Source organism: Carya illinoinensis, chromosome 3 (assembly GCF_018687715.1).
Source record: "Carya illinoinensis cultivar Pawnee chromosome 3, C.illinoinensisPawnee_v1, whole genome shotgun sequence".
Lineage (NCBI taxonomy): Eukaryota > Viridiplantae > Streptophyta > Magnoliopsida > Fagales > Juglandaceae > Carya > Carya illinoinensis.
Genome location: NC_056754.1, coordinates 50543550 through 50566214, shown reverse-complemented (window position 1 = coordinate 50566214; position 22665 = coordinate 50543550). Strand labels below are relative to the sequence as shown.

General features: G+C 34.3%; 3 protein-coding genes across 4 annotated transcripts; all 3 read right to left on the bottom strand.

Moving 5' to 3' along the window:
- Nucleotides 1–4630: 4630 nt before the first annotated feature.
- On the bottom strand, nt 4631–8008 carry LOC122305139. Of its 2 annotated transcripts, XM_043117471.1 has the most exons (6): nt 7609–8008; nt 6889–7009; nt 5801–6057; nt 5525–5615; nt 5046–5112; nt 4631–4953 (listed from the first exon to the last, which is right to left on the bottom strand). In XM_043117471.1, exons 2-6 carry the CDS (start codon nt 6918–6920, stop codon nt 4900–4902), a joined length of 501 nt encoding a protein of 166 aa, XP_042973405.1. In that variant the 5' UTR covers nt 6921–7009; nt 7609–8008; the 3' UTR covers nt 4631–4899. The 2 variants fall into 2 exon arrangements, with proteins under 2 accessions (XP_042973405.1, XP_042973404.1); XM_043117470.1 differs by lacking the exon at nt 6889–7009 and having other exon boundaries at nt 7609–8000.
- Nucleotides 8009–9512: 1504 nt separating this feature from the next.
- LOC122305140 lies at nt 9513–11424 on the bottom strand. The gene is made up of 3 exons (XM_043117473.1): nt 11272–11424; nt 10136–10289; nt 9513–9821 (listed from the first exon to the last, which is right to left on the bottom strand). Exons 1-3 carry the CDS (start codon nt 11369–11371, stop codon nt 9671–9673), a joined length of 405 nt encoding a protein of 134 aa, XP_042973407.1. The 5' UTR covers nt 11372–11424; the 3' UTR covers nt 9513–9670.
- Nucleotides 11425–20403: 8979 nt separating this feature from the next.
- On the bottom strand, nt 20404–21545 carry LOC122305138. The gene is made up of 2 exons (XM_043117469.1): nt 21005–21545; nt 20404–20878 (listed from the first exon to the last, which is right to left on the bottom strand). The coding sequence occupies exons 1-2, from the start codon at nt 21180–21182 to the stop codon at nt 20607–20609; spliced, it is 450 nt and encodes a 149-aa protein (XP_042973403.1). The 5' UTR covers nt 21183–21545; the 3' UTR covers nt 20404–20606.
- Nucleotides 21546–22665: the final 1120 nt, after the last annotated feature.

Genomic DNA, 22665 nt, shown 5'->3' with positions numbered 1-22665 from the left:
TCAACCGAGGTTGATAATGGAGTTGTAACATCCTTAGCGCCATCCATGTTTGTTTTAGCCAAGAGATCACGGACATATTTATGCTGTGTTAAGAACAATCCATGACTTGTTGGAATAACTTCAATACCAAGAAAGAAATGCAGGGGACCCAGATCTTTGATGGAAAATTTTTGGCCAAGCTGAGTAATAATATTTGCCACAAAGGTTGAATCATTTCCTGTGATGACTAAATCATCAACATACACTAAGCAATAGACAATTATTGAACCAGCAGTGTAAACAAAGAGAGAAGAGTCAGACTTGGTATTCAGAAATCCAAACTGAATTAGTGCTTGCTTAAGAGCAGAATACCAAGCACGGGGTGCTTGTTTGAGACCGTATATAGCCTTGCGAAGACAGCAAACATGGTCTGGTTTTTCTGGGTCCCGAAAGCCAGGGGGCTGCTTCATGTATACTTTTTCCGTAAGATGTCCATGCAGAAACGCATTATTGACATCAAGTTGTCTAAGTGACCAACCATTTATTACAGCAATGGACAACACAGTACGGATGGTAACGGGTTTCACGACGGGACTAAAAGTTTCTTTATAGTCCAGACCGGGTCGTTGATTGAAACCCTTGGCGACTAAACGCGCTTTATACCGTTCAATTGAACCATCAACCAACCTTTTTATCCGAAAAACCCACTTGCATCCAATAATATTGCATCCGTGTGGAGGAATTTCCAGCTGCCATGTACCATGGCGCATGAGAGCTGTGAGCTCAGAGGACATGGCATCTCTCCACCGAGAATCAGATAGGGCCTCACTAACTGTGTTTGGTTCCAAGGAGGGTTGGATCGGATGCCTAGTGACCAGAAATGATCTTTTCGGTCTATAAATATTATTCATAGAACGAGTTACCATAGTATGGCTTCGGGTCACAGGTGGTATTTCAAAACCGGATGGGGGTGGATTATTTATGGGAGAAATATTAGGCAAATCAGATAAAGAGGAGGAAGGAACACATACCTGGTGAGAAATCGGTGGAGGAGACGAGTCCATCAGAGGCGCCGAAGTCTGGTGAGTACCCGATGCAGGAGGAGCAGCATGCGGCAGAGATAGAGGCGTGTTTGTCGGCAGAGATTGGAGCTGATTGGTCTGCAGGGATTGGGACGGATTTGTCGGCAGAGAGAGGAATACGGGATGATCAATTTCAGCAGAGAATGGTGGAGTGGTCCGGATCTCACGGGATTTAGGGCACAGTTCAGCAAAGGGGAATTTGCTTTCATCAAATAGCACATGCCGTGAGTGGTATACACGATGGGTTGTGGGCTCTAAGCATAGGTATGCATTTTGAGAGAGTGAGTAGCCCACAAAAATACACGGCTTGGCTTTGGGCTCAAGCTTGTGTTGATTATATGGCCGGGTCAACGGGAAGCAAAGACAACCGAATTGTTTGAGTTTGAGATAATCTGGAGTTTGATTAAAAAGCTTCTCAAATGGAGTTCGGTTATTCAAGGTTGCAGTTGGCATTCTATTAATTAGATACGCAGCTGTTTGAAAGGCATAAGGCCAATATGAGCGAGGTAAATTTGCATCTGTGAGAAGAGTGAGACCGGTTTCAACAAGATGTCGATGTCGTCTTTCAGACATGCCATTTTGTTGGGGAGTATGAGGGGCGGTTGTGTAGTGACCAATACCATGAACGGAAAAATAGGATTTTAGAGCAATGTATTCACCTCCATTGTCAGTGTATAAACTCTTGATGCGAGTGTTAAATATATTTTCCACAAGATGTCGGAATTGAGGAAAAATAATTTGAACACTCGATTTTGTAGACATTGGATAGAGCCAGATATATTTAGAGTAATGGTCAATAAAAATGAGATAATATTTTGAGCCATCAAGACCAATGTCATGTGAGGGTCCCCAAACATCCGTATAAATTAATTCAAGTGGTGCTTGACTAGTTAAACCATGAGAATGAAACGGTTGACAATGGGCTTTATTTTGGGAACACGCATTGCATAAAGCTTTATTGGCATTTTTATTGGTAGGTAATGAAAAAACCCGAATTAAATGATTGACAATTTTAGAAGATGGATGACCAAGTCTCTTGTGCCAACCATCTGTGGTGGTACGCTCATGAACATAGGCTGTGATTTTTTTGGATGCCATAGCTAGCTTCTCCGGCAAGGAGTACACACCATCTTCACATGCGCCTTTGAGTAGCGTCGCCCCCGTGATTCGATCCTTCACCAAAAAATAAGAGGGATGAAATTCAAGATAAACATCATTATGTTTGGTGAAATTATGAACAGAGATTAAATTTTTTTTTATGGTGGGAACACATAAAGTATCTTTGAGATGAAAAATACGATTAGACGATGTAAAAGATAATGAACCAACATGAGATACAGGCAAACCTGACCCATCTCCAATTACTACTTCATCAGTACCATCATATTCAGAGTGAATCGAAAGATTGGAAAGATCCGTTGTCATGTTGTGAGATGCGGCGGAATCAACAAGCCATTTGTGATCTTTGGACGTATTGGACGCTGCACAGTTGGCAGTGACAGGACTGGATCCAAGTTTGGAACAAGTTTTGGCCGTATGGCCCACTTGGTCACATAGTTGGCACTTGGGTTTGAATTTTCTGGGACCCGAATTCGAAGCCCACCTTTTTTTGTTGTCTCGGCTTTTGTTGGTGGAGGATGAACGATGCTGGCTTTCATTGTTGTTTGTTCCTCCAGACCGAGATGAATAATTTGCAGTTGCAACGAATTGCTACGCAGGGTTGGTTTCCAGTCGCCGAAGATAATTTTCATGACCAACAAGGAGATCATGAAGTTCCTCAAAGTTTAGAGAGGATTCTCGAGCACGAATTGGTGCAACGATTTCACGGAACTCGAGACCCAATCCATTTAAGATGTAGAGAGTTAAATCATCATCCGAAATGGGATGATTAATAATCGCAAGCTCATCTGCGATTATCTTGACTGCATGCAGAAAATCAGAGACCGAACGACTGCCATGAGTGTGCAATGTAAGATTCTCCTTGAGTTGCATCGCACGGGTTCGGGATTTTCCTGCATATAAACGAGTAAGTGTTGTCCAAGCATTATGGGAGGTTTTACAGGATGCAAGAAGTGGAGTGATGGCAGGGGAAGTGGACGCAAGGATAGCATGGAGGATGAGTTTATCTTGGCGAATCTAGTGGGAATTCGCTGCTTTGGAGGTGACAGAATTTTCTGCATCTATGACCGGACATGGAAGCTTGCCGATAACAAAATCGATGAGATCGTAGCCAATTAACAGTGCTTCAAATTGGGCTCTCCATTGAGGGAAGGTAGCAGGCGTAAGTTTTTCATTGATGGTAGTGGAAGCGTTGATGGTAATAATCGGATTGACAGAGGAGGACCCAGGAAGAGTACTCATTTCGGAAGGAAAGTATATCTCGTTAGAGATCGACTCAATGATACCATGTAAAGGATTAACACTGCTGTTGGCTTTTAAGAATTCTGAATCTCATAAAAAATATATTGATGTACATAGCAGGTTTTTATACAAATCATTTGAACAATCTAACTATGGAAAGCAGTAACGTAAATTCTCTATTTACAGAAAGTTACAACCAAATAAGAAACTGATCCTAGAATTATGCTTCCACAAATCTTTGCTGATTTTACTATGTCTGTTGATTGTGAGCTGGCGTTGAGTTGGCTGTAGGATTTTCCTTGATACTCCGTTTGTTTTCGCAAATAAGACAAGATGAATTGAAATAAAATTAAAAATTAAATAAAATATTGTTAAAATATATATTTTTTAATATTATTATTGATTTAAGATTTGAAAAAATTGATTTATTTATTTTATTTTACGTAGAAATTTAAAAAAGTTGTAACTATTAGATTTGATGAGATGAGATGTATTGTAAAAACAAATGAAATGTGTAATGAATAAATGTCATTTTGAATGCCCAAAATCCTCACTAGATACCCATTTCCCATTGGAGTATTAAACGTACATCGCGTGGCTGATGGTTCGATGGCAGGAATTTCATGCTCTCATTGCTCTCCATAAGCATTTGGAAAAGCATACAAAAAGATGAGTATATCAAGGTTTCAACCATCACAACTAAATAAACTAATATTTTGCAGAAAATTGAAACCAACCTAACATCCAAGGATCATATGTAACAAAGTCCTTGTACATGAATCACAAACCAACCCTATAAAATATTAACAAAGACCAAAGAAGCTTTTGCTCCTTCCAAGTATTGCAAGGTTAAAATAATATCCATTGTAATGTTCTTTCTGAGGGTGCATGCACTATCCATTGTAATTCTGTGGAGTATCTCTATGTAGTCTTGACTGGAATAAAATAGGTAAAGAAATACACCCAAATAAAAAAAAATGCATACACGATACAAGAGTGGTTGTGCTCATGATGTAAGTGCGTGCGCATGCGCTTAACTACAGAATGGCCAATCAGGCAGATATATAGTAACAACACATACATGCACCCAGTTTAGTTTAACAAATTGACTAATAAAAACAAACATCAAGCTCAAAATAATATATATATATATATATATATATATTTATATGGAGAAAGATCATAAGAGCCCATCAAGAAGAAAAACGAAAAGAAGAAAGCATCAAGTTTCAGTATAACTACACATTTACATCTGTATTCAGTTTGAATATGGTAGAGGGGGCATGTCCAATAGGGCATATGCAGGAGAAAGGGGAAGAAAGATAAAGATTAAGAAAAAGAAGATAATATTGTCATTGGCATGTAGCATTACAATTGAGATGGAAAAATTTGTTTGATCTTCTGTTCCTCGTTTGTCCCAACTATATACGAAAGACACTTGAGTTTCAGAGTGAGATCTTCATATGAATACACTTCCTCAATCATACAGCCCCTCCTGGTCCCATACATCTACCAGAAACTCTATCATCTCCTATCAATAGAAGTTTATAAACATAAACAGCAAAATGAATTAGAAAAGCATTCCAACAGATGAAAGATTACCAAATTACAGAGCACACTTACAGATAGAGGAATGGGCTGGGGGAAAGGCTGTTTGGTCCCTAGAAAACTTTCATAGGTCACGTTGCAACTGCAAAAACACAAGTAGTCAAACATACATTTTTTTCATGGCAAGTCAAACGAGCATTAATAATAGTGACTAGCCAATAGAGTGGGGAGTAAACAAAGTCATCATTTAATATAATCATTTTCTGCCAGATATATGTGTTTACAATTAACTCTCCACATAATTTCTCCCTTCTTAATTAATCACAACAACACTTACATTGATCACGTATAAGTTTCATTTCAAAAAGTTTGAAAACCAAGTGGGAATCTGTCTTTAAAAACCATAAGCTAGAGCACTGCTTAAGAAGTCATTTAAAAGGTGATGGCTTTGCTTTTAGTAGATGGGAAACAGCAATGCTTATTGATTAACTTTCTGGATGGTTACTGCAGGATTTTAACCAATGAATTCATCATAAAAGGCACATGTAAGACACCTTAATTGGGGTTCCCGACTTTGTTGAGTTTGATCCCTGGACCTGCTACTTCCAGTCCATTGAAGCCTGGTTTGATTCCAGAGCAGAAGGCCTACAATCAACAAATGTACATGTTACGTGACTCTGTCTCACAAACCAGAATTGCACAAAACCCATAATCATGAATGTAACTCACCACAACGAGGTAACAAAATTCTCCAGATGGCAGCATATAAAAACAACCATATTTTTCTCAGCACGTAAGTGGGAGATAAAGAATAACATAAGAGAACTTGCCATGATTTACATAGTGAGAATTGCAGCTTTTGCTACCAATCCCACTGCCAGAATTGAGGGTCTGGTTTGATGTGCTTATAGATGAGATGCTTCTTTGAGACTGAATGGTACTGTTGTCTGGATCATATGTGCTGGTACTCCAAAAATCATCTGATATACTAGGTTTTCTCACCCTGCGCCCTTGAATTTTCAGTCCCTTTGATGGCTCATCAACAGCAATAATTGGTGTGGGTTTAGAGCAGCATCCAAAGCAACCACTGTTCTTTTACAAACCAAGTTAAACCACATGTACAATAAATAACAGCAACCAATATAGCAGAGCATTAAGGCCAGATCAGGACATGTCAGGCACTTGAACCAATATAAGCAGTAGTCATCAACATTTTATTTCACTTTCCTTCTCCCAATCAGGAGAAACAATTCATGTTCAACAGTTGTGAAGCTCGATGCAGTGTCAACAGTGTCACAAAAGGGCCATCAAACTCAATACACAATTATCAAGGAGACCAGACAAAAAGCACATCCTTGTGCAGTTTCTCATCATCTTTCCCTGATACGAATGGATACCAATAGTTTGAGACTCAAAAAAATAGCTAGAAAATTTTCTTCTAGAGAGTCTGGGCACTAACATTGACATAATTTATAGAAGCTGTTTGAATACCCTATAAAAATTGAATGCAATTTGGCATCAACTAGGGTCACTATAAGTAGATTCTTGTCAATAAGTTTTGCTCAGGATGATAAATTCACACTATAGCCTTAATTTGTTTCCATGTCAAGGCTGATGTCCTGGTGCAGCCTTGATTTGTTCATTTCATTTCCATTTCACATAACAAAGCCTTAGGCACAGTAAGAAAGCATGAAGGGAGTAACCGAAACATGAGAGCAGATGAATAACTAGTAAGATGTGAAGTTGATAGGGTCAAGCCGGTTCAGCAACAGGTGGAAAGGTACAGATTTGGAAAGCTTAATGAAAGTAGACATACTAGAGTGCTTTTAACCCACACGCAACATATGTCTGCAATATTAATGTCTCTTCTCATTTTCAATGACATATGTAGATCTTGAATGCTAAGGTTGTGACTTACGAATTGTTTCTCTGCATTGGAAATAGCTGCATTTCCCTCCTTTGGTGTTCCCAATCCACCAGAATCGTACGTCCCCATTTGTGTATTAGTTAATAGCGCCAGTCTTTTCAACCCATTTTTACTAGTTCATGGATTTATGGTTAGTTAATACAGGAATAGCAATTTTCCAAAAATAACACATAACCATCTCTATTACAAAAGCTGCTATCATTTGATTTAACATATTGAAAATTCACATGCACCATGCATACCAACTATAGACCTTGAAGTCTGAAAATTTTATAGATGAGATATTTCTTAATCTCCAACCGTCTACAAGCTTAAAAGGTGTGAGGAGGCAAGGAACTCCCTACATATATGCACTGATGTGAAACTTTTTTTCCCTTGCTGACGTAAATTTTAAATACTCTCCAAGGATCAAAAGGAAAAAGAGATCGGATTGCTATTAATGGCAACAATGTTTGAAATTTACAACAACGTGCTGACAGAAAAAAAATAAAATAAACGTAATAGTTGAACAAGCAAGTCAACGGACATTCCAAAAAGGGGCAAATAAAAAAAAGGCGAAAGCCATAACAAACATTAATAGCAGAAACATCCCTAACTGTACTACTTTCCTTCCTTTTTGGACACAAAAATTCATAGCAATCATTCACTCGACAAAACCAAAAATCAAAATCGAATAAAACTGATTATCCAGAATTGGAACCGAGGACTTACCCAGTGCAAGCGAGGAAGTGACGGATCCAAGCACCGATCGAGCTATTTTGCACTACCATAATCGCCAAAAACCCAAAACAGAACTTAACAACGACACATGGATTCCGAGATAACCAGCACTGGACGGCAAATCCTGAGCGAATTCTAGGGTTCTGAAATGCCGTAGTGAACAAAAAAAAAAAAAAAGAGAGAGAGAGAGAGAATGCAAAATTAGAAAGCTGAATTCTCTAGGATTTTGGAATTGTCAGAACGAAACGAGTGTTATCTGATTTCCAAAATTGATGGGCTTTTCAACGTTGTTGCCGTCTCTGCCATTTGTACCACTGACTTCGCTGCCCACTTGAATGGAGTGAATAACAGTAACAACTAACAAGAACAGTACACTGCAGTCTCCTTATTTTAAATTATTTTATTGACAAAGGATAATGCATAAATATTAGATAAATTAAATCTTGTCCTATGATTCATACGTTAATTGGGAAGTCAATATTTATTTAATAAGAGACAAAGTATTCTTAATAAATGGATAAAGCTTTTCCTTGAGTCACATCACCAGATAAGCTAAACACATGTTTCAAAGATGTCATAAATCTTGCTGGGCCATATAGTCGGTAGCTTACTATATGTGTATAATACATTTATATATGTACATTAGTATCATCATGTTACTCGGGACCGATAATTTAATTGAGGAAGTCGACCGATAAGTGTAAAAAAAAATTATTATTTTTCTTTCAATTATTTTTTTATACATTTTTAAATAATTTTAAAAAATAAAAAAATATATCAATTCTCTAATAGTCACTTCTTTAATCAATAAAAAATTTGAATGGTGACTTTTATCGGTTCAATTAATATTTTCCTAAAATTAAATATTAGAAGGTATATATTTTCAAAAACTTGTTATATTGACAAAAATACTAACTAATTACCACATGTTTTTATATCTGTTTATACTACATACTTTTGGTCGGTATAATCTAATAAATAATTCTACTTAACATCCCACATACAACACACTGCATCTCTTTTTATTTTTTTTTTCCTTTTTTCTATATCAAATATGTGGTATATTGATGATGAGTAAAATAACTCAATTAATTTAATAAGAATAAAATAAAAAATTTAAAAACATATAAGATTGTAATGTGAAATAATGAATAGCATCTCTCGTCTATTTTTATTATAGTTCTAAAAAAAATATTTATAATGTATGAAAATAGTTGCAAAAACCAGTTGAAGTCGTTTTAGGATACTATTCAAATGACGAAGAGTAATGCTACTCATCATAATTTTTTTTCTTATCCTCTAGTCATCTTATGATGTGATATTAAATGATAGAATACTATTTTTAATGTTTTATTTGTAGACCTATCAGATATGTTGAGAGGAAGATAATAACAAGTATGATAAATAGATTTTATGATAAAAGTCTTTAGATTCAATCGGTTACCTTACCAACCCGGTTATCCATCGTTATGGTGCCCCAAACTGGCATTGTAGCAAAGATACAAACGTCTTAGAAAGTTCAAATATGCAGAATTAGGCTGTAAGAAAAGATGTATTTCTTGGCTTGGAAACCACCTCCTCTTTACTCTCTACTAAGAAAGTGCAAAAAAATAAAAACCCATCTCCACTAGTATTTCTTGTCTATGATCATTCCAACTCTAAACCATGCCTTCAATATATTTTAAGTTACAAGGACCAGAGTACTGAATTATGCTTCAAGGAGAAGCTTTTGCAGCTCCAAAAAAAGGCCTTTTACCAACTTTTCAGTTGCTTTCATAAAGATCTGCCCAAGATTTGGAGAACATTTGACATCTGCAATCTCACACAACCTTGTTTACTCCAATTCCTACTCTTTTCTTTCTCTCTTTCTTCATTTTTTAACCATCCCTTTCAACTATAGCTTTAGAATATAGCATCAGATTGAACAGAACATAAAAAATAAGGTCAAGAGTTGACAAAATAAGCATAGCAGCACAGAAATAAAATTACACAAGGCAAAAACCAGTAACATTTGTTCCTCGTCCCATTCTCACCCTTCCAAATAGAACGGATGCTAATTGGCCTTTTTGGACAGGATAGATGCAAGGCCTACCCTCCATCCATACATTATTGGAGAGTCCGGCCTTTTTGGTATGAGAGAAGCCAGACCAGCCCTCAAGTTGTGACTGGAAAAGTTATCCAGTTTGGTACTCGTGTCCAAAGACCTGAAAAAATTGAAACCAACAAATATATTACTAGCTATTCCATTGCTGTTCCAAGAAAATATTCAGTATCCTGGGTGTGCATCATATGAGCTTGTGCAGTAGTTCACTATATAAACAATTCAAACAGGTAGTGGCTTCATTTCCATCAAGCAAAGTAGGTGGTCCCTCAAGAAAGTTCTATCATTTATTTCCTCGAAACATGCTCAAGGCTTCAACAAATTTAAATTATGAACTTATCAGTTTGCCATTATGCATTTGTGCTTCAACCTTCAACAAAAAGAAAAAGGGCAAAGAACAAAAGAAAAAACCCATACGTAGGAGGAGGCTGGCCTTCATATGAAAATGTTGACATGCCTTGTCGTTGCTTATGTTTGGGATTAGCTGTGCATAATACATAAACACGACCACGACGTTTAACCGTCTTACAAAACTCACACATCTTCTTAACTGCCGACCGTACCTTCATTGCTACAGAAGATCAAAATTAAGATGCCGTCAAATATAATGACGAATTACAAAGTGTGATACAAAACATATGGTGATTTAATAGAGTTACAAGATAGGGGTCATTTCCACAATATCTGGAAAAGCAATCAACCAACATTAAAAATCATCAATGAGCAAAAGCTCATCCTGAGCCACATGGAAGAAAGGGAGCACCATAACAATCCTGAATAATAGAATTCATACACAAATATAAATCCAAGGGATCATGCATGATATGCATATGCACCGATAACCAGAGCACAACTCCAGGGGGTGTGTATACTACGGATCTTGGAATATGTTGTGGGATGTTTGCAATTGTATTGAGTCATAAAGATGTCTATATCTAAACATATAAATATATACTACGTATAGGAAAAATTTCAGGACAAAACTTCTCTGCTAGTGAAATGGCCAAACATTTTAGGCCCTCCAAAGCCGATAACACTGCATAGAATAGTAAATCAAGAGAATAATCACCTTGATGATAATCTATGAAAATTATAAACAATTACTCAAAATACAGGAATGTACTTGGTCGTTAAACATAAAATTTCTAACCTTCTTTAGTTTAGTTCTTAAAACGTACGGTATTAGATAGTTTCTACTTTCCATCAGTTCAAGGGTCCCAATAAGATAGATTCAGACTCCCGAGGTTAAAATCAGCAACAAACATAAGTCACAAAGTTGAAAAATCTTCCGTCGAGAGAAATGGAGCCCCCAAAAGAGCATCTTTCCCACAATCCCACAATCCCACAATTCGATTCTAAATTGTGAAGTCAAACAGTCACCTTCAAATCTACACTTCGACAAACGAACTAACATATAAATTACTCGTACAGCTGATTAGGCTAAGTTCCGAGTTATAAGATAGAGAAACCATTAAAGAGTTCTTCCGTAAACATAGAAACCCAAAAATTCATAACAGGTGCTACAAAACCCTAAGCAAATGGAGGGGAAGTACCTGTTGTTTTGGCGAAAGCGAATGTTCGGTGGGAAGAAAATGTTTTTCCGGACTTTCTTCCTCTTCGCGGTGTGTCAAATATTTTTGGAAAGTGGTACATGTCTGTGGGCTCACTGGGCTGTAAAACAGTGTTCTGGGCTGGCTCCAGCGAACCAGCCCAGCAGAACCATGATTTGGGCCTTGCGGTTCAAATAATAAGACGGGCAAAGTTCAAGCATTCAAGCCTAAAGCCCAAATCGCTTAAGTAGTTCGTTGCTGAGGCCCATAAGAGAATTTAGTTCATCAAGTCGAATCGATGCACTCTCATGGTCAGCATTTATACAACAAAAACTCGTGAAGGCATTTTGCTCTATTAATATGATTAACTACATGATTTTTTTTTTAATATAAGATAACTTCTTTGGTCATTCACACTAGTGGAATACATAAAGAATATATAAAAGTGACTGTATATAATAAAACTCTATATATAATAGACATTTTCAATGATTTACTGTAATAACTAGATAGACCAATTCAAAAAAGAGATAGACATGTCACACAACACGCAATCGATTTACACATATGATACGAATTTGTCTCTTTGAAATGAATTATTGACCCATTGTTAATTTTATAGAGACCATTTGACTTTACGTGCGAGTGAGGCAAGGGCGGTTGGTATGAATACGACTTATAAAACTGAAAAAAAAAAAGATCAATCTGTTGGCGAATTAGAAACAATTACGTATTGCTAAGTTGTTTAAGGGATGTTCCAACCCAAACACGACAGGCACATCAACTGTCGTCATTCCCACTAGTGAACTATATCGAGGTTAATCAACCCAAGATTGGCATCTCCAAAGTTAAACCTTATCTTCTAGAAGTACAAAAGTAAAGATGATTGACAAGAATAAAGGCTAAGGGAGTTTTGCTAGTTATAGTCAGTTTTGTATATTTTTTTAACATTTTATTGATGTGATCAGTTAAAATAATTATTTTATATTAAAAAAATATATCAATCACAATATATAAGAAGTACGTAAAAATCACTGCATATAAAATTTAGTTTTTGAAATGGATAACGAAATAAACATGATCATGCATGCCAAATAAGAAAGAGGTAAGATGTTGAAAAATCATTGGAGACCACCTTGTATTATATGTCAAATGGGAAGGCAATAATGAAGCAAAAGCATTGGATCATGGTGGTAAAAAAAAAAAAAAAAAAAAAAAAAAAAAAAAGGACAAAGCAAGGGGGCCCTAGTTAGAGACCCAAGTTTACAAAAAGTCCCTAGCTTTGGAAAACAATCTTCTCTTTCTTTTACATTAAGAAATGTTACACTTTGGGTTGCTGAGACCACAGAGAAAATGGATTCACGAAGCATCCAAGAGATTCTGCACACGTAATGCTCCTTTTACAGAGAGAGCCTGGTGGTGAGAAATATTGTTGAATGGTACTTCATTGTGAATTGGAGGAAATGTCATCATACTCCACCACCAAGCCTTCTTTTGGGAACTATTTTGGTTCCTGTTTCTATACAAAGTCACCAACTTTCCCCTCCCCCCATTGGTGAAAGTTGTTTTTTTGCTTGACTAGTGTCTACCCAAACACTCAGTCCGACATCTACTATTTTATAATGGAAAAATGCACTCCCCTTTCGGTCTATATGAAATCATGAATTTGAACTCACGTGGAAAAAAAAAAACTACACCCGTATTCTGTGTAAATGATATTCTGGAAGCATCTGGACGCATTCTACCCCAAAATAATTGATACTAGTGGTCCTAACTTTGTTTAAAAACTCACAATGAAATTCTGTGTAAATGAAATTCATTTTCAGTTGAGTAGTCTGCATAAATGAGTCCACTGGACTATAAAGTATATCTTTCACACTTGTAAAAGCCTTCTGAAATAGAAATATGTCTTTTAGACGTTTCCTCAAACATCTACTCTACATTTCCATTCTTTTCTTCATTATAAATTAAGAGTATTTTTATAAAATAATGTTTACAAAGATACCTTCTAGTTTAATTCTTGAAAATTTGTATTTGAATCATTTTTCTTCGTGCTAAACACGAGGTAAAAATTTGGCAATCTTTAAAGGGGCCGCTATGCCTATCGAGAATTCTCATCGGATGTATAATTTCTTTTTTTTTTTTCTTAAATTTTTTTTAAAGGTTTAAAAAAATTTACAAAATCATTAAAAACACTTCCTTAACTATTAAATAAAAAAGAGTAATGCTACATACAATCATGAAGTGTGTAAATACTGCGTAATCATTTTAAAAAAGAATAGAATTTACGATTAAAAATTTTGATTTTTTTTCCACGTAGATTTCGTATTAATTCATTTTTTTAAAAAAGATTGTGCGACGCTTACACAACTACGACTGCAAATATCATTTCTCAATAAAAAAATACAATCGGTATCCACTTTCGGGAGAGTATTCTAGCTTCTTTTTAATCAAAGTATTAATTGCAGCTAATGAAATCTAAGAATACATGAAGAAGAGGGCTTAGGTCCATATTTCTTGACTGAGTCAAGTTGAAAGATTGCCACATGTACTAGTTTATAGTTTAATTGCTAAACAATTTGTACGTGGTTTTGGCTTATGCTCACTAGCTTGCTATTATTATTTTTTTCTTATAGATTTGGGACAAATATACCCTTCACTAGTCTCAAAAAAGCAGTTGTGGGTCCATGTGCTTTTTTCAACAGATAACATTACTTATATAATCATATCCACATAGAAATTAGTATCAACTTGTCGACCGATCCTATGCTTTTTTAGCCAAAAAAAAACCATAAATGTTGTTGTTAATTAATTATTTTTTATGACTATATATTTCTGAATTTTTCTAAGTGATGTGTCTCAATTATTGAGACAAAAGACGGTGTTACATGAACTGATATATGACCAAAGAAGTGAACCGACAATGGGAAAATGTTTTTTTTTTTTCTTTAAATCATTTTTCATATAGTTTTAAATATTTTTTTAAAAGATAAAATAAAAATATTAATTCATTAATATTTAATTTCTTAACTATTACTTAAAAAATAAATAAATTAATTAATCGGTCAGTTCAATTAGCATTTTTCTTAAGAAAATATCTCTAAATGATAAAAGTAATATGACCATTAATAGATATATATTGACAAAGTTTCCTTTCAAGGCATTTTCCAAGGAAAGAAGAAGCCATTGTACAAGTTGTAATTTGGCTGAGTTCTACTTCAGCATTTCTAGAGCTCTCTGTAAGAGTATTTTCATTGACTTATTTTAATTTATTTTTAAATTTAACCAATATCAATACTTCTTTCTATTTGTCTATTTCATTTAAATTTAATTTTCATATTGGACTAGCCATTCATTCTCTATATAATAATAAAATATTATTAAATTAATAATTTTTTATTTAATTTATTTTATCACATTTTGTAATTCTATCAATTAAATTTTAATAATAATTATATTATAATTAAATTAATATTAAAAAAAGTATTATTAAATGTTAATAGTAATTATATTCTAATTAAATTAATATTTAAAAAACTATTGTTAAATGTTAATAATAATTATATTATATTCAATTAATATTAAAAAATATTATTAAATATTAATAATAATTATATTCTAAATGTTAAATGTTAATTATATTCTAATTAATTTAATTTATTTGTTTGGAGTGAGAAATTAATATTTTAATATTTGATGAATGAATAGTTGTCTTCCATCTTTAACCAACTAGGAAAAGTGTAAATTATTTTAAATTTGCCCAATCCAATGTGAAGAATTTTTGAGTCAAATTATGTAAAATTTAACCAAATATTTTATTTGGACAAGCCAATGAGGATGTCCTAATAAAGCAAGATTTTCAAGCTTTTAATCATGAAAAATTATTACCTACTCTCGATGTGATGTGATTTTCTTATCTTATAATATTAAAATTAATAACATATTTATATTTAATTTTCAATTATACGGGTAATCTTTATCTTTTAAGATTTTTTTTGGATATATAAATAATTTCATTTCATTATTATAATTTTATCAAATTTTTATATAAAACATAATAAACAATTCAATTTTTTTAAATATTAAAATAATAATATTTATTCAATTTTTAATTTTCATATAAAATTATATCATCTCATCTCGGTATCCAAACTACAACTAATCTTCTTTTACACATTGAGGGGCGCAAGATTGAGGAAACAACTATTTTAAAAAACAGCCAGGAATTTTCCCTCTTAGCGTGTAAAGTAGATCAAAAGTAACTCTTTCCCCAAAGATGTACAAAAATGCAATCCCATGTAACTTGCCAATCACGTTAACATGCATTCTTTTTTGTTGTTGTCGTCGTGGTCGTCGTCAATCATGTTAGGTATTGGTCACCAAAGGTACTCTCTCAATGCTCATGAATCAACTTTTGACTATAGAGCAACTTTGGCTATAGAGCAACTAGGAAAAATGTAAGAAAAATTCAAGAGGCAGCCAAAATCTTAGGGAACTTTTTGGCCTTTTCAGCAAAAGTTCAGATTAAAGGAAAAATCTTCTCAAATTTGTGGAGTGTTGGGACTAAGAAGCTCTAGCTTGCATCTGCACAAGCTCTAGATAGATATAAACCCAACAATTACGTTTCCAAACTTGTAAGAGAGCTCCCTCTACGTGCAATCCATCCCTTCCTCACTCCTCTCATTTTGTCTTCTTGCCTGTCTTTCGTCCTCTTTTCTTCTTAATTTGCTCTTTCTTATGATCAAAATAACCCAATTTACCAATGTGCAACCTTCATCCACACCGCGTGCCATTCTTATGTATATCCACGCATGTTGCATTCTATTGATTTTTGTGAATTTATTATGTAATTTTAAAATATGAATGATGTGATACTCTCATTTAATAAAAATATGTCATACAATTTAAATTACTTATATAAATATCAATTCAAATTGATATGGCATACTATGACACTGGAGTATCATGTATCCATACCATATTCTTTTAGATTGTGTTTAAATAGTGAGATAATTTTAGATATTATGTAAATAATAATAAAAAAATAATAAAAAATAGTAGAACTCTGGTACCCAAACCGAGTCACATTTCCTACATTGAATATATTTATATAATAAAGACCATTTGCTTAAAAATAAATAAAAAATTGCCACAATAAATGAGTCTTTTTCGACATGACTTTCTTACATTCGATCGATTCGAACCCATATCATTGCAGAAGTGTCTCATTGCTTCACGGTGACCAATACCTTCATTACATTAATATTAAACTCATTTTACACGACACGTGCTTGTTTTGGCTTCACTTCAGAACAAATCAATTTCGTCCCAAAATTCATTGTCTTTGACTATTCTGCGCTCTCTTTCTCGCCTATATCATATAGGTATGGGACCATTTTGCATTCGCACATCTAGGAATAGGCTTGAGTGTACCCTTTGATTGAAATTAACCTAGCCAATGGAATGCATACATGCAATTCAGTTCCGTGAGGGCAAGATCGGCACCAAATCTTGTAAATATGCCATACATGACACGTGCTGAACTATGATTTTCTTCTGATTTGTCATAAAAAAAAAAAAAATTTAATTATTTGCTATTGTTTATTTATCTCTTAAATTGTTTTTAAATATTAAGTTAAGTTAATTTTTATAAATAGTAATGAATTGAGTTAATGAAATGTGTTATATGAAACTCATCTAAAATAAGTTTAGATATGTTTTGATTTTAAGATGAGTTTAATATTATTTATGAGAAGTTGAAAAAGGTTTTGAGACTCACGTATAAAAATATATCAAATTGAAAAATATTGTAGATTTTACGTATAAAGATATTTGAGTTAAGATGAATTTAATAATTTAATAACTGGATGTTTAGATATTATATTCAAATTAAAATTAGATTAAACTAAATTTATCTCAAATGAGTCTTATAACCAAACGAGACCTTAATCTACCATGTAAAAATTGAAAGGAGGATGGTTAATAAGATGATAAATAGCAAATTTTGATCTCTCTCTCTTATCATAATCTCACTTCAGCTCTGCTCTGCCTGTGCCCCTCTGCTTCATAGAAAAATGTCATTATCCAATCTAGCAATGTTGGCAAATGGCCTGCCCCATCCAACCTCTACCCAAATATATATTTGGGATGAGAGGGTGACAAGCTCAGAAGATAAACAGTTTTATCTACCCGACATCCTCTTTTTTTTCTTTTTTTTTCAGCTTTCCATTTTCCTGTTGGTCCAATCATTCCCTACCTTCTGGAAATTGACAACATGCTGCTGCTAGAGACACGAGGGACAGGGAAAAGTATTTTTATAGGGGAAGGGAAAAAAAAACATAATAAGCAACAAAGGAAATATGAGGCGCACAAGGAAGCAGCCCCCACAAACAACTGATGAGCGATGCCTCTAAACCCAGAAAATGCACAAGAAAATGACAAAACAAGTTTGAGATAATGATTCTGTTCCGAACATCAATCCAGCCCACCAGAATTTTCAGTTGCCCATTCTGTTTTCTAGAGGTCTGGCTTGCTTAAACTTGTCTCCAACACATGCTTGCCATGTGTTCCTCCGTCAAAAGTGTTGGATTTAGATGCTAGCAACCTTTATATATGTGGTGAATGAAAAGGAAGACATGACAGCAAAAAACAGTACTTTTTGTTTGGTTTGATAAAACAAAAACGATAATTTGGCTTAAACACGTACTCCTAACTTTGATGGAAAGCCTCTTCCAAAAATTAAAAAAAAAAAACTTTAATGAAAAGGCTGCAAGAGTTTCTATTTCAGATACAACACTTCTCATGAATTCAGGACTTAAAATCTGGATCTGGTTGGCACTTGACCTTCAGTGTTAGCTTTGCATTTTTGCCAAAACAAAAAATGAGGTCGATTTGTGAGACTGTCTACAAGACTGAAATTGGATAGTATTCACTTAAACGAGATTTGGAAAACGAGTTGAGATAAGATGATATGTAATGAAAGTTGAATAAAATATAATTAAAATATTATTTTTTATTATTATTTTTATTTTGAGATTTAAAAATTTTGAATTGTTTATTATATTTTATAAGAAAATTTGAGAAAATTATAATCAGATGAGATGAGATATAATAAGTTAAGATGTTTCTTGCATCCAAACAATCCCTTATTATAAAGTAAGCAATATCTTGATCATTTCACATCACGTTAACAAGTGAAATGACTAAAATACCCTATATTTTACACGAAATGAATATCATCAGTTTCATTTGAAAAGGAGAGGGCTTTTTCAGAAATAAAAAAGTAAGAAAAAGAATATGAATAATGTCAAATTTTCATAGTCTTGTGAGTTATTACAAAGGTGGTGTTAGGTAAATGGAGAAGACGTCTTTATTTATTTTTGTTGGGTGGTTGAAAGAAGAGCTTTGGGTTTGGGATGAGAAAAGGAGAAGCATCTAAAGCCATGAGCTATGTTCACACATGATGCTTATTGCTTGGTATGCATATACAAAGGCATGGGCATGTGATAAGGTCTACATATCAAAAGCAGTAGAGACTGTTCATAGGGTCCACATGACAACCTAAAATTCTCTTCCTCTTTGTGTGGAAGTTGCCAAGAAGAGATCGTAAACAAATGCCTCTACAGCACATGGGTGCTTTTATTTTTATTAATATATTAGACATACATACATACATACATATGTAATATACCTTATAGAGCATTGACATTTTTAATATATAGGCTTTTAGATGGGACATTTTAAAAAAATATGCTTTAAAACTTCTTACTCTTACATTCGTTTTATCTAATTCCATAAAATAATTCAAACCATGATGTTTGGAAATATTTCAAAACATAGTAATATAAGTTTTTCGAAGTTGAACTCAGCTTATATTTTCATGACATTAAAAGAAATTCCTCAAATTTATAACGGGTAATTTTAAACTATTACAAGTAATTTCTCTCGAGTAATACTATTTATCATCTTAATTATTATTATTTTTTCATCATCTTATAATGTGATATTAAATGATTAGACATATAATCTAATATCATATTATAAGACGATGAAAAAATAGATGATTAATAGATTTTTTTTTCATTTCTCTTCGCATCATTATTTTATTATTTTAAACTTTTTTGTTCTTGATAAGTAAACGATTTTATATTTTTAGACATGATATCAAAATAACACAAAAATACAACAAATTAAGAGTGAAGATTTTACCCAAGAACATTACCAGAATGATCTAAACTGGTGGAGGTTCCACTTCAACCAAGATCATATATAATTTCTTGATCGAGTTATAAACAATTTGGATGGGAAACAAGAGATGGGGGATTGGAGGGCCCTTTCCTGAGTGCTTGGGGTGTTGGGGAAAGGAGCCCCGCACCCCTAATAGCTTGGCCCCCTACTCAGATTGCTTACAATTGGTGGCTCCCAAAATATAAAACCTTTCTTGATGAAAATAGGGATCACAAGATAATTGTCTATGCATATATGTGTGTGAAATGGAATATCATGAGTATGATGCATATAGACAAAAAGGTTTATGGAGTGGACCTCTTTTATGAATACCCACTGGTCAGGAAAAGTAGTCTAGAGGAACCATTTTTGAGTGGAAATAAAAGGGTGCAACATTCAGTAATTTCCTGATTTTCAGGCTACAAAACAACAAGCTCTTTAGGGTAACTGTACAAACTCAGTGGTTCTTTTTTTTCTCTTCTTTTCTCTGTTCCTGTACTTTGTACCCCCAAACCATCAATCAATAGGCTCCTTACCTTATCATGCTGTATGGGCTTAAATAGATGTAACCAAGTATCATAAGTTACCTGTGAACACAGATATCTTCACCTAGCAATTAATAGAAAAGAACCCAATACTACTGCATGTCAGACCAAGAAAGAATTACAATCAATATTTGCTATTTCAGCAGTCTCCGCATTTTATGTGTGAAAAAGAAAAAAGAAAAAAAAAAGAAAAAAAAAAAAAGAAAAGAGAAGAAACTACATGTGATTTGTTTTGAGTACTTCTGTGGAAGTGAAACAGCCTAACAGAGAAGAATACTAGAAAAAGGCAGCGAGCTCCCTCTCCTGTCTCCCAAATAAAAAAAGAAAAGAAAAGAAAAGGTAAAAGTTATTTAGATACCAACTATGAACAAAACCCAAGAAATTACTCTTTGGATTATTAACAAAATCCACTTCCAGGTTCCAAGAGGATCCAACCTCTGTACCCGATCAGTTTATGAGAACGGGCACCGCAGGCTCCCTTCCTAATATTTATGACATATCCTCTGAGAGAGAGAGAGGGAGACTACATTTACAGACAAAAAACAGAAGTTTGATATAGAAGGTCAATCAATAAGAGTAGGCCAATCGCTGAACCCCACGATCCCTGAGAATTCCATTGTAGAGAGCCAGCCTATTGGCTTGCATTCCTTTGGTTTCACCTCTGCTGCTCTTTCCTAACTTTGTTGGTGTTGCTGACGAAGAAGAAGAATACGAAGAACAACTGTTAATTGCATCATGCTGCCTCCTATACTCCTTCCCATCCCCACTTGGATCCACCACATCTTCTGCAAATTGCACTCTCTTCTTCTTCTTCTTCTTCTTCTCTCTCTTCTTTCCCTCTATACACCCACCAAACACAAAAGAAAAACAAATAAAATAAAATAAAATAAACCCCATTAGCATAGATAGCAAGAATTGAATGTATGCGAGAGGGTCAATGCAGAGAGGACTTATTTTTTGTGTACCAGTACTACTGAAGATACAAGGACGTAGAATTGGCGGCGAGGACTGGGGAACTTGATCGACGGGGAATTGGGTTGTTGGGAGAGACTTTTGGAGACGAAGCACGAGGAGGACTACGGTGCCGGAGACAGCCATGGCCGTGGCCAGGACCACACCTTGTGGGCTTATCATTGAGGACATGGATGCAAGAAACAAGAAGCAAGCAAGCAAGCCAGACTCGAAAAAAATATCAAGTATATATGAATGTGATGATGTAAAAAGCAGGGGGAGGGCCTGGAGGGGTGAGTAGGGCCAGATGTGAAAATATATTATATTTTCAAACAAATGGGTATTAATTTCATTCGTATACAGATTGAAAATCAAGGGTCGGTCTGGGTTTATTCTATTCTGCTTTATTTAATATTATATAATAAAAATGGAGGAGTAAATTAAATAATAAGTAAAGGTTGCGGCATGTAACGGAGGCATGTGTGTTTGGGCTTTGAATGAAAGGTGTGTCTGTCAGGTAACATTTGCTCGTGCAACGCACGGCAGTTTCAAAGACAAAAGTGACATCAGTTACTTCTTCTGTGTGGACAGAGGCTCCAGAAATTCATCAATCACCACCATTGTTATGCCTTCTAATAATTGCGTTTGTTGTCTCCATTCCATGCTTTCTTGGGGTGTATCTCTCTCACATGCCGTGTCCCAGCAGCTGTGCTAGGATGAAGGATGCTTTGTTTATCATGTAGGGGGGGAGGTCCTTGACTTTTGTGGAGACATCTCCAAAGGAAAATGACTTACCAATCCGGATTATATGTCCTTTCAATAATTGTCACGAGTAAAAGTATGAGTTGGGGATTGTCTGTTTGAAGGCTTGTTCAAGCATAATTTTGAACACAACTCCTTAGTTAGAAGTAGTCTTTGAATTGGCAACTCAAGTTGTAGTAGATAGAAGTCATGAGTTCAAGTTGTAGAGCCTCATCGTAAAGAAGGGATTGTTGCCATGAGTACACAATGCCCCTGTAGGCCCTCATGATATCCTATATCATAAGATTTTATGCCTTTCTGTGAATGTAAAGAGAGTTGTAATAAAATGATTTTCCACATTCATTCTTTGTTATTTTTTGGGTTTATTTTTGTGTCTTTTATTTTCTATTTCTTTTCCCTCTTAGTTTTATGTGTTTGGATTTTCTCGAAGATGCAACCAAAAAAAAAGGTGATTGGTACGACTGATGCAATTGGATAAGTAAAGGCTTTAGCTGAACAGGTGGATAGAAGAGACTATTTCGCATCTTACGATGCTCGACCGACAAAACGGGGTAGGTTTAAACAATTATCCTAAAAGGTAATGTGAATTGAATCAAAATGGTTATAAAGATTAAAATGATTATAAATACGTTAATTAAGATAAAAGTTAAATAAAATATTATTAAATTATTATTTTTAAATATTATTATTATTTTAAAATTTAAATAAATTAAATTATTTATTATATTTTACATAAAAATTTAAAAAAATTATAATGATAAAATAAATTAAAATGAAATGAAACATTTCTTATATTTAAATTTAAATGAGATGGTATAAAATGTAAATCGAGCGCCCACAAGTTGGGGTGGCGTTGCAAGTATTTCATTTCAAAAAAAAAAAAAAATCATTCAACCAACGTGACATTAATTTA